Source organism: Quercus robur, chromosome 2 (genome assembly GCF_932294415.1).
Source record: "Quercus robur chromosome 2, dhQueRobu3.1, whole genome shotgun sequence".
Taxonomy (NCBI): domain Eukaryota; kingdom Viridiplantae; phylum Streptophyta; class Magnoliopsida; order Fagales; family Fagaceae; genus Quercus; species Quercus robur.
In genome coordinates this window covers 58,892,806-58,906,167 of record NC_065535.1, presented here as the reverse complement: position 1 = coordinate 58,906,167, position 13,362 = coordinate 58,892,806, and the positions used below count along the sequence as shown (strand labels likewise).

Below are 13,362 nucleotides of genomic sequence, written 5' to 3'. Positions count from 1 at the left end.
ATGGTCTCATATAAGCGAAATAGTCTCATGGTAGCAGGGTATGAGCCCTTTCTATTTATTTATTAAAAGATTTGTTTATATATAAGGAACTAGTGTTCCAATATTTGACCAAACTATTCCACGCCCATGAGACACCCCAAAAACTCATTGGGCCAGTGTGTAGCTAACTGAATTTGAACCTCCGAATTTACATCACATCTTAGACCAATAAACCTACCACCTGGTGCCTTCGTAGGGGTCCTTTTTTTTTAGTTGGGTCTGATTGTTTTATGAATGTATGGAAATGATTTTGTAGAGTATGTTTTGAAGTGGGTATTTGGTTGATTTGATAAGTAGATTGGGTGGGTTATGAAAAGGGGGGGATAAGTAGTTCGGGTGGGTTGACAAGTGGGAAGGCTGGTGTTTTTTTGGAGAGATATGTGGCCGATGGCAATGACATGAAAGGGAAAAAAAGAGAGAAAATAATTGGTTTTGTTAATATGTATATTTGCTTATTTTGATTGGATTAGTTGTCATGACGATATCACTAACATAGATGGTTGGAGGATGATATTTGAAAACGATATCAAACTTGAGAGATGAAAATAAAAATTTTTAAACATAAATGATCAAAATAGAAACAGCCAATTTAAAGGGTTAATAAGACAATAATGTAAGATTGAAATCCAAATTACATCCTTTAACTTTGGCTGAATTGTCAGTTTTTTGTCCATAATTTTTTTTTTTTTTTTTTTTTTTGTCGTTTTAGTCCTTTAGTTTTAACATTCTTGTCAAGTTGGTCTCTCAATCCATTGTCTTTTACAATTCATATACGTGATACAATGTTGCTTGACTGGATTTAATAGCAATTTTATAGACAATAATAGACTAAATAACTAATTTGACAAAAATGTTAAAATTTAAGGATAAAAATGAAAAAACAATTAACCCAAACTTGATATAATTTGAATTTTGGCAAAAAAGAAAATTTAGTCAATTGCAACTTGCAAGTTTGTAGCATGATATCTATATGGAATGCAAAAATTTGTGTACGTTTCAAGTTGATGCTGTGGAAGATAGCATGATATCTTCTTCCTACTGAAGCCAACCTAGCAGCACACATACAATGAATTGAGCAACCATGCATTCTGTGTAATCATGAATCTGAGACAGCCTTCCACCTATTCACACGGTGCCCATTTACCCAATCAATTTGGCTTTCCTCCTCTTGGCCAATCTACCTAATAAATAGACTACCCATCTCCAAGTACTTGGCTAAACCTCTCTCTTGAAGAGGCCCCTTTGTTCTGGCTTTTTGTAGCTTGTTCTTGTGACCAAATCTTTGTTCCCTAGAAACAAGCTCAATAAAAGCCCCTCCCTCACCACTCTTATCCCCTCCACACCACTCAAGCTAGCACAAGAGATCAACCAATTATTTGGGTTGGACTAGAATTGAAATTAGTTGATTTAAAAGTTGCTAAATTCCACTATGCTTGGACTAGAATAGAAGCTAGGAGATCCTTTTTGGGCTGAAACAATTGCTGCCCTGTTGGCTATTTCTTTGGCTCGTAATTTGGGTTTGAACAACATTCATTTTTGAAGTTGAAGGGGATGCTCTCAATGTGATAGATCACATCAAAAACCACAGCTATCGCTCCTCATTGCTCCATCCCCTCCATCAATGAGGACATTAATCAAATTGCACTTTCTTTTAATTGTTACTCTTTTTTCACTTAAATTACTCATTTAGAATTATAGATTATTTACGCTGGACATGATATGATGTAGACACATGTCCAATGTTGAATATATGTCCGTATCTCAACGTGTTTAGTGCACTAATACACTGGACACAAGTCGTGTCCTTTAATTTTTACGTCTTATAATTATATAAATTTTATTGGATTTTGGAATAATTCATAATTCAATTAATTTTTTTTAGAATAATTAATTTTAATTAAAATTTTCTTATAATAATTAATTTACCAAAATTGTCTTCTTTCTTCACCAGCATTTTGTGCGTTTAATCAATAATTACCTCCAATTACCTTTTTTTTTTTTCTTTTCCTGGTAGCTCCCTCTGTTGTTTTGCTGACGTGTCAAGCAATGAACCGTTAGATTTATCCAAGGAACCCAATCGGGTCTAATATTGATATTGACCCAGACCTCCAAGTTCAACACTAGCGCTGCTTATCAAAAAAAAAAAAAAAAACACTAGCGCCTGAGTTCACAGTCCTCGATCCCAAGCAGAGATAATAATAATATCATTCTTTCTTCTTCTTCTTCTTCTTCCTCTGCGCCATGGTAAGTATAAAACCGCTTGATTCTCGCACGCTTTCATTTCGAAACCGATTTCTTTGTTTGCGATTTTCTCTAAGATCCATTTCTCTTTTTTCTTTTTCTTTTTTTTTCTTTTTTTGTTAGGCTCCGAAAGCGATTGCGAGTCCCATCCCAGACGCGTGGTACCCAACCCTATCGGTCCTCATGCTCGCGATCGGACTCGTCGTCACCGCCTCTTTCTTCATGTAAGCTCGATTCCGATACCAATCCTATATGATTCGAAGAATTAGAAGCTTCTTTTTTGGTTCAATGTGTTAAATTTTGATTTTGATTTTTTATTTATTGGAAAATTAGCCTTTGAACATGTCCAATTTTTGTATGCAAAAGCTCTATCTAATTGTTTTCTCAAGCATTTTTGCGAAATGTTATAATTTGAATTTCGAGGTGTTTGGACTTTTTTTTTTTTTAATAGATCTATTGGAAGCATTTTTGATTCAATGTGTTTTATTGAGGTAGATTATGTTGACTGTTACCGTGATCTAGTGCGTAGGTCTTAGGAGGACATGGTTATATGTGAAAGTTGGCGATTTGGATTTTAATTTTGTTAATTCTTGTTGGCAAAATAGCTTGTGAACATGTTGAATTTGTGTGTGCAAGCTATATGGATTTTTTTCTTTTTTTTGAAGCATTGATGGCCAAATGTTATTGTTACTGAAATTCTAGGTGTTCGCACTTTTTTTGTTTTGGTTGAGATCTATTGGAAGCATTTTTTATTCAATGTGTTTGGGGTTTTAATTTTTATATCAGTTAAGTTTAATTGAGGTAAATTGTGTTCGATTTTAATTTTGTTAATTCTTTTTGGAAAATTAGCTGATGAACTCTTCCAAGTTGTGTATGCTAGCTATATCGAAATGTTCTCTGAATCCTTTTCTGTCTAATGTTATATTTTAAAATTCTAGGGTGTTTGGACATTTTACGATATCTTCAATGTCACTTTTTATTTTTGTTCTGTTTGATTATTGAATCGATATAATTTTTTTCCAGATCCTGAGCTTCTAAATACGTAGAAAATATTATTTTGATTGAGTCTTAAAAAAACAAAAACAAAAAAAAATTGTGTCAATTTCATTATTTATGAGCTTTATGTTTTGGTGGTGTATTTATATTCCACTACTTTGATATTTTACCTTTAGGGTTATGCCTCCATTGGTTAAGTCATAGGATTTGCAGCCTCGGAGGATTTGTATATGCATTTAAACATCCCATGTCTCCTTTGGTTCCAAGTGGAACATATGCAGTTCCTGGTGTTAATTTCTAGTTGAGGGTTGCGTCAGTTGCTGGCTTAGTTTTGGTTGAGGTTACCAGCTCCCTATGACTATGTGGGGTTCACTTCTTTAATTGTCGTATCTTATGAGTATGATAATGGAAAGAGTTAATCACTTAATTGTAAAGACATTGAATATGAAAGTGGAAAGTACAGTCTAACAAGTATTTGGGAAATGTGAAGTGGAAAAAAAAAATATCCCCATCTTTGAGAATTTGGAACTTGAAGTCTTTATTAGTTGCTGAATAAAAGGCAGGATAAGACCCTTTTTATTTTTATTTTTTTAATACTTGGATATTTGAAAAACTTTCTTACACACACAATTTTATCCTTCTTCTAGCTAAAGACAGCTACCAGACTTGATTGAGTTTTAGGTAAGGACAAAACTTATGTAAAATGACTTAAGTGCAGTACACTAGGTTTCCCAATTAATTTATCAAAAATGGAAAAAGTACATTAGGTTTCTCAATTAAATTCAATCACATAGTTTGAAGCATTCTTAATTCTGGTTCCCTTGCACTATATGTTTGATTTGGAACCTAGGATTAACCTGTTTTACTTTTAGAATTTGACTGTTGAACATTTATAGTGGGAGTCATTTTATTAAGATCACTGGTGACGTAGTTTAATTTGGATAGCTTTAAGCTAGGCACTCCAATAGGTTCCGAAGGTGGTCTCTCATATTTGTGTTTTTATATTATTTTCAGCTTCAAGATAGGTTATTTTTTACTGTGAACATTTGCTGTAACAACTAATGACAAAAGTGGTCCGTTGCATATGCAACTAATCCATTGCATGGTCAAGCATTGTAATGGGCTATCATCTATGGAAGCTAGCCATTCTTTCATGCCTTGACTCATCATTGGTATGATATTTCCCTTTTTGGGAGTGGCATATTGCATATAAGGTGCATGCCCTCCCCCTACCTAGGCGATGCGGGACTCGGTCAGGATTTGGTTTTCCCTCACCTCACCCTACTTAAGAGGTCTTTTGGCCTTTTGGGTCCCCACAATGGGGTGACACATGAGAGAATCATTTTTCTTCTTCTTTTAGCTCAATATCATTGTTAGGTCTTGCATTTAACCATTTTTTGTTTCTTTAAAGATGGTATTTAACAGCAGTATCACTTGCAGCTATGAAGCAACCTGTTCCAGGAAAACCCGCAGTCTTGCGAAGGAGCTTGTAACAGGAGCAGTGGCATCTGTCTTCTTGGTATGTCTGTGGTTTGCCCTCTCTAGTTTGTCATTATTTGCAGGATATTCGAATCTCATTTTATTGCTGATGCGAAATATCAATATATTTGGTGCAGGGTTTTGGGTCCTTGTTCTTGCTGCTTGCTTCTGGTGTTTATGTCTGATTTTTGAACAATGGATATAAAGAATTTTGTCAAGCAGGATTAGTTTTACATGGAGGGTGTTACTTTTGACATTATTAGTTAAACATACTCTATGGTTTTAATGAAATTAAGACGGTTTCCATAAAAAACATTAATGTTTTGTTGTGTCAGTTGACGGAAGAAAGATGAAGTGATATGTGGTAGCTTTTCAGCATAATTTGTCTCAGAAATATTGTTAAGGTTGCTATTAATTTGGAAATGAGAGTAATGAATTGCTTCTTCTTCTTCTTGAAAACTTGCCTACGTAATTATTTATGGGCAAAGGAAGGAGTTTTTTACCCTCTTCTACTCGGGCTGTGTTCCTACCATTTCCCTATTACAATCAGATTCAGAAATGCTTGGTCCTGAATCTCCTGATTGCTCTCTTAGTTGTCTTATCTGCACGTTTAAATATATTTTCTTTGTGGTGTGCTTTTGCCTATTCCAAGAGTTGTGCATGAGGTAAATATTTCCTCTAGTGAATATGTGGCAAGATACTAGATTTTGCTGGATTTAGGCCCCTCTTGACTGTTGTTTTTCTGTTACTGCCTTGAGTGGTGTCGTTGTTCACAAATGCGAAGTGCATTGGAAGGTGAATGATGCCAATTGCTTGGCGTCCCTCTCATCACAATAGATCAAATGTATAAGAAAATAGACATAATTGTCGAATCTGCCAATTAATCAGAAGAGGATGTATTTAAAAATTACCAAGTTGTAGGTCTGTGCGCTCTTTCTTTAGGCTGATCTAGTAGTTAAAATGGCTGGTGTCACGATTCAAACCTGTACTTCAGAATTGAGAGCATGATTGGCATGTTAATATCAAGTTTACCTCAATAATCACACGTACCAACTAAAGTTAAAGGTGCTTATCAAAAATTGTTTCTTGTATTTCTTTTTATTTATATACAAAATTGATAAAAACTTTGAAATTTCATTTCATTTCAAACTTTGCAAGATTATAACTTGGCTGTAACTTAAGATAGTCTTGTAAATATTACATAATTAAACGTTTAGCAAAACTCTTATGTACAAGTCTAACTCCAAAGACATACAACTATAGTTGTCAAAATTCTGATCTTACGATTTTACGATTCCTCCTATTCAAAACAATTTGGATCTTTCAAAGATCTTAGCGATTGTTTAAAATTGGTAAGGATTGTTTAAAATCGGTAAGATCGTATGATTCTGACGATTTTAAACAACCTGGTTTCTTATAATTTTCTTTAACTTGACAGAAGGTTCAGTTAGACCCAAATGAAAAATAAAATCCCAATAAACCAAATTTTCCTACTCTAATGTAGAGAGAATGCCAGTTGGATCCAAATAAAAAAAATATCCCAATAGAGTGTCACATTTTAAGGTTTTTGGCATCTTTAAATGATGCTTACAAATTGATGTAGTGATGTATGGTAATTATATTAATGAATGTATAATTTATATGATTATTTAACATACCGATGTATATTTTTTTATTTTTTTCTTAAATAATATAGGATCTTACGATCCTACGATTCACGATCCCACTTACCTCCCACAATCTTATGTAAGATCCTGATTTTGACAACCTTGCATATAATTGGGGTTCAAAATAAACTAAAGTTCTGAAATACATCTATACTCAAAATGATCAAGTACATATTGATTCCTCTTATATAACAAAAGAGCTAAACTACTATAAAAAAAAAAAAAATAATAATAATAAAAAAAAAACCTATACATTCTAACAAACGAGAATCACAGATTCCTTGTCACTTTTAATATTCTCGTTGCTTATCGGAAAGAACTTGTACACTGAAATATAGTAGGGTAAGTTGCAAAGCCCAATAATGTTTTAAGCTCCATGAGCATTTAATAAGAATGTATGTAAATCAAATATTTTATGGATATGTCAGCTTTGATAAATAGTCTTCATACTATTCATACTATTCTTAAAATAACTTTGAACTTTTAGATGAAAATACATTATTTTCCATTCATATAATAATAAAATGACATAATAAGGAACTTAAACATAATTCAGTAACCTTATCTTTAAATAGATTATAAAATACTTTATTATAAACTTTCCATCAGACTTTTAAAATATTCAACATACTTTTCTTATCATCATACGTTTCTTATAAATTCCAAATAGCTTAATAGCTCATTCATAATACATATTAGTCAGTCCAATTATAAATCTGTCACAACTTTAAGAGGTTTTCAGCACATTGTGTTAGGCGTCCAGCATTCCCCACAATGCTAGGAAATTCCAGGATTATATCAGAAAGTATCACATCCCTTTCGATGTGATCATATCATCAACCATGGGGTCGGTTGGCATCTTCCACAAGTTGGTCATTCCCAACAAGAGCGGATACAGTAGAGTCCTCACCAATTATAATGGTCAATCAAAATTTCCATGGAAATGTCAGTACTTTAACTTCTACTGGCTGAATTTAGATCATAATAATGAAATAACCCGAAAACTATATATTTTTGATAATTATACTTTTACATATATATTTCATAACAGCAGCATATCCACTTCATTCTTAAATATTATGTTTGTGATATAAGTAATAATATCAATATGCAAAAATTATCATATATATATATATAAGATTCAACAGCTCACGAACATATATCTTTACTTAAATCATGCTTATATGTAATATCTCTAATTAATGTTTTAATGCATAATAAATTTTCTAAACAATTCTTATACTTTCAAATACACATGTCACAAATCCCTTACCTGAAAACAGAAGACGCGAGAGATTTTATAAGAGGAGCTCAAGTGACCACGATCTCGTTCTTGTCACCTAAATGAAAGACCAAAACTTATTACTGACAAATCTTCCTAAGTATTTAAACTTATACATGAATCATAACCTAACTTTCAAATTTAAGAAAATCTTAATTCCCACCACACAAAAGTTCCTAAAATACACGATACATTCATCAAACACTTGATGTACCAAACCATAGAGAAACCAAGGCATACAAAATTTATTTATGATCTAGACATACCAAAAGATGAGCATACTAATTTATAGCTCAAAACATTCACCTTAACTTTAGAATTAAATCCTCAAAGTTAGATATATCATTTACTGTTCACTGCTTATTTCAGTAGCATATACCTCATTTATAAATTACAAATGAGCTATCCATTCACATCCGATTTTCATGTAATTTTACAAAGCCACTCCCTTATATGTCTGTAGATATCATATCAATTTTAGAGTCAAATCATAAAACCATGATTTACTAAAAATTATACAAGAGAACATACTCAAATCTATCCTAACAAAATTTCATTCAACTTAGAAATTAAACCATTATTTCTATATTGATTCAATTGCTGTGAGACCATTTCCATTACAACCATATGTGTCTTAGAATTCATAAAAACTACTCCTAGCATCCTAATTCACAGAATATGATTTAATCCAGCTTTTTCATGTTATAAATACCAAATCTGTCATGGTGATAGCTTTAACACCTTTCTCACAAAATTATCAAATAATTGCAAATGGTTTTCATTTCTTGTGGGTATTTTTATACCTATACTATACATGTTAGAATACATTAATAGGCATCCAATTGACCATAATATCTTCAATCTTTCAACTTGTTAACATAAAACCACAAATTCCAGCTTCTAACAATCAAATTAGAGAATATAGAAGGAAAACTAAAACAAACCATTACACCATTAAAATTACTCATAACATAAAATAATCTTATTTATTTACCAACAACTGAAGTTGAAACTTTAGTAAGAGTTTGATTTCTTCTTAGAGAGAGAGAGATACAGAGTCGGTGAGAGAGAAAAGGCACATGAGAGAAGGGGTTGTTGGTGTGAGAGAGAGAGGCATATATATAAAATCTTGGTGAGAGAAAGGAGGGTTATTGGTGTGAGATGGTGCTGTCGATTCAAGAACAAAGAAAGAGGGAAAAGAAAGAAGAACAAGGGATGTACATTATGGGGATTTTTTTTTCAAACTAACGCCCATTTTTAAACAATTTTGTTAGTTAGCATGTTTTCAAAACTATTTAGGAAACTAACATTTCGAGTTTTATATACTTGATTTTGGTATGCTAAATCGAGTCCCTTGAACTCGATTTCAACATTCTGTCATATGAAACTCGAGTCTGAAGGACTCAATTTCTTCAGCAGATTGCAAACTAAACCCTACGGAGACCTAAATCCCTCCACGAAGAAGAAGAAAAATCTACAACCAACCAAGGAGACCCAAATCCATGAAGAAGAAGAAGCAAATCCACGAAAAAGAAGAAGAATTTGCAACCAACCCCACAAAGACCCAAATCAACCAACCTTGCGGAGACCCAAATCCATAAAGAAGACGAAGAAGAATTTGACCTAGAAGAAGGAGGATTTTACCAAAGAAGAAAAACCTCAACAACCAAACCGTTTCTTAAAAACCCAAACCCAAAAATCATAAAAAAATACCCCTAAATCAAAACACAACCCCGCGAAGCAGTTTGGGTTTGTTGCTCATAGAAAAGCTAGAATGATGGAGAATCAATACACAACCCCACGAAGTGGTTTGGGTTTGTTACTTATAGAAAAGCTGGAATGATGAAGGCTTGCAGAATACAAACAATCTTGACAGACTTGTGGGGATGAAAAAAATTGGTTTTCAAGTGAGACAACCATCTAGATTCTCTTAAGCTTGTTAATTTTGACAGAATTTTTCTAGTGCGGGTTCTCTTAAGCTTGTTGATGCAGCGTGAGCGTGTAGAAGTAGAATTTGTAACACACAATTACTACAACTCTTCTACAAAACCTAAGTTCCACAAGAACACTAGGCTAGTAGGCAAAATAATAGATAAAACATTTCTAACAAACTTTTATTAAACAATGCATAACAATAACCTCTCTAAAAAGAGTATTTATAGGAATAGAATTTCTCCTACTCCTTTTAGGAAAAAAAATAATAAACCTACTTCTATTTGAGAAAGGAAAAACAATTTAATTAGGAAAAGAAATACAATTAAAATCCTAATTCAACTAGGAAAAAGAAAACAACATAAAATATTAAAATATTTTATTCTCCCTTAACCAATCTGCATCATTCTCTCGGGGTTGGGGAAAACTCGTCCTCGAGTTTTGTGGCAATCTTCCATGATCAATTGGAACCCCGAATAATCCTCTCCACCCTATTCTTCTATGCAAGACAAGACGAATCAATATGCTACTTATCAATCTTTTCTCACTCATAATAAATCTTGATGTACGGATTTTTATTCTTGACTTCTTTTGCCACGGCGGGATATATGAAGCAAGTACTTAAAAAGAATCCATGCACATATTCAAAAAATTCATATTTCCTCTTCGACAAAGATTACTTAAAATCACTCGTTCACGCCTCTTGTTGACCTCTATCAATTCTTGTTCAATAAAATCCTCCTAAAATGGATCAATAACCTTTTGTTTTTGAATGTCGAAAGTCTCATCAACGATGTGAGTTATGGGCTCATCTCGTATGTATATGACTTTATTTTTATCAAGCTCAATTTTTTCTCCTTGACTAAAATCTTCAGGATAGTCATCATAAATTGGTGGAGAATCCCAATTTACTATACAGATTCTTTCAATGTATTCATTCTCCTTTTTGATATTGTAGTCCTCCTCGACGTCAAAATACTCCTCCTCCTCCTCCACATAACATGGATTTGGATGGCAGTTTTGAGGTCGATTTTCAACGGTTAAGGCAATGAGCTGCTTTGAAAGCGCATCAAACCACTTCTCTATTCGTTGAAAGAACGTCTCTAATTGTGCATCGCGTGCAACCTCATCGCGTTCATACACGTCATCTATGGCAACAAGTCTTCCCCCACATGCTCTTCTTTGTGCCATGGTAGGAACCTAGCCTTGCTCTGATACCAACTGATGCAGCGTGAGCGTGTAGAAGCAGAATCTGTAACACACAATTACTACAACTCTTCCACAAAACCTAAGTTCCACAAGAACACTAGGCTAGTAGGCAAAATAATAGATAAAACATCTCTAACAAACTTTTATTAAACAATGCATAACAATAACCTCTCTATAAAGAGTATTTATAGGAATAGAATTTCTCCTACTCCTTTTAGGAAAAGAAATAATAAACCTACTTCTACTTGAGAAAGGAAAAACAATTTAACTAGGAAAAGAAATACAATTAAAATCCTAATTCAACTAGGAAAAAGAAAACAACATAAAATATTAAAATATTTTATTCTCCCTTAACCAATCTGCATCATTTGTTAATTCTGGGAGAATTTTTATGGTGCTTCTGTTCTTTCTTTGAAGGCATCGTCCATGTCTTGGAGAATCAATCATTGGATTTCTTCATTGACGTAGTCTGCTGAAGAAATCGAGTCCTATGGACTTGAGTTTCATATGACAAAATGTTGAAATCGAGTTCAACGGACTTGATTTAGCAATCCAAAATCAAGCATATAGAACTCAAGATGTTAGTTTTCTAAATAGTTTTAAAAATGTGCTAACTAACAAAATTGTTTGAAAATGGGTGTTATTTTTAAAAAAATCCACATTTTGGTGCAGCAAAGAAAGATTAGGAAGAAAGTTTTTAGTGGGGCATGTGTCTTGCTAAGGGTAATAGGGTGGATGACTCACCCATATACATTTTCAGAATTTACATTTACCACCCCTCCATAACCTTATATTCTAAATAGGCCCAAATAATAAAATAACTTTGCATATAAAAGGTGCGTTTGGGAAGCGTGTTTTGCGCTTCTCATGTCTGTGTCTATGTTTCTTTACTTTTTTTTTTTTTTTTTTTTTAAAAGCCAGCGCTTGGTCCCATGAACAATGCACAAAGACATATGAATAGTAAAAAAAGAGTGAACAGTAAATTTTTTATTATTTTTTTGTTGTTTTCAGTTTTCAACAAAATAAGCAGTATCCAAACAAACCTAAACCTTTACCTTTATAAACTTCTTTCCATAACATAAAAAAAAGTCTATATCTTTTATAACATCAAAATATCAAAGTCTTATGCATTTAAATTAATTAAGATAATAAGAAGCATATAAATCCATAAATTAATTATGCAATTAGGCTGAGATGTTACAGCTGAGAGAGGCTCTTCCCTCCAATGTAAATCTTTTAATTCTCTCTAGTTTTTAGCCCAGTTGAGATAATTGACATTTATAATATCATAGGCAAGCACGTGTTAAATGTTTCGTTAAAAATGGAAGAGAATTGGAGAAAGTTGGAGGATTTAAATGGAAGGGAATGTTCCATAATGGCTTGAGCATGACCTTTCTTTTTTATATCAACATGGTTTTCTATCCTCCTAGATGATGATATTGTTGGTATGATGATTCATGTTACTCATTTTGATAAAAAAAAAAAAAAATGATACTTGCGTTTTCTAGAGTAAAAAATGAGAGAGAGAGAGAGAGGAAAATTATACTTCGATTTAAAATTAAAATTATGGAATTCTATTGACAATCTTCCCATTTACATTGCATGAATATTATAGTCTAGGAGTTTGTTAAAAAATTGGCCAAGATTAAAGTCCTAGTTTTGGGTGCATCTATCACAAGGAAGGAAATTAGCCAGTTGTGGATTATTCATTTCAAAAGCGTAAGATACAAATTTTGTGGCTTCCCTAGCTTATCTTTTTTCAAAGGAATCTTTGAAAAGTCTTATCAAAAAAAGAAAAAGAAAGAAGAATGTTTGAAAAGTAAATATTCTTTTTTGAAAAAAATGTTTTGAATTTAAATTAAAAAAGTTAAATCTTAAAATTGGTATTGTACTTTTTATTTAAGAAATAATGTATTATATAATGTATCCTTAAAAAATAGGATTTTCCAAAGAATATGTTTGGACTAGATTATTTTGTTAGTTTATTTTGTTGAAATAAACTGTTTTTTTTTTTTTTAATTTAATCTTATCCTACCACACCTTAAAATACATGAATATTTTGGCTAAAATTCCAATTGTATTATCTAAGTTTGGTTGAAATTAATTTTAGACTTTTAATTTTAATTTTGTTAAATTGAGTTCATTAAATTTTAAATTTATTCAATTTAAGTATTTCATTCAGTTCCATTAAAAAATTACTTTTAAGTAGGAGTATATAGTTAACTAATAAAATAAGATTTTTGACATAAAAAAAAGTTCAATAATTTTTTTTTTTTTAAAAGTGTAAATACGAAATTAAAAAAAAAAAACCTGAATTAAATAACCTTGAAATTTAAAATACACGATAAAAAAAAAAAATCTGAAATAAGTTTTCGGTCAAAGAAAGTATGATTTGCATAATTTTTTATTTTAGTAAATAGTTGAAGCCGGCCCAGGTCCAGGCCCAGGCCCAGGCCACTCAAGATGAGTGAGCACGACTTGTCAATTGTCTTTTAGTCTTTAGGCTTTAAACTGCCT

General features: G+C 32.3%; 1 protein-coding gene across 1 annotated transcript; it reads left to right on the top strand.

Annotated features, from left to right (window-relative positions):
• Window positions 1–2,122: 2,122 nt before the first annotated feature.
• On the top strand, window positions 2,123–5,206 carry LOC126714219 (uncharacterized). The gene is made up of 4 exons (XM_050414257.1): window positions 2,123–2,283; window positions 2,404–2,504; window positions 4,717–4,795; window positions 4,893–5,206. The coding sequence occupies exons 1-4, from the start codon at window positions 2,281–2,283 to the stop codon at window positions 4,938–4,940; spliced, it is 231 nt and encodes a 76-aa protein (XP_050270214.1). The 5' UTR covers window positions 2,123–2,280; the 3' UTR covers window positions 4,941–5,206.
• Window positions 5,207–13,362: the final 8,156 nt, after the last annotated feature.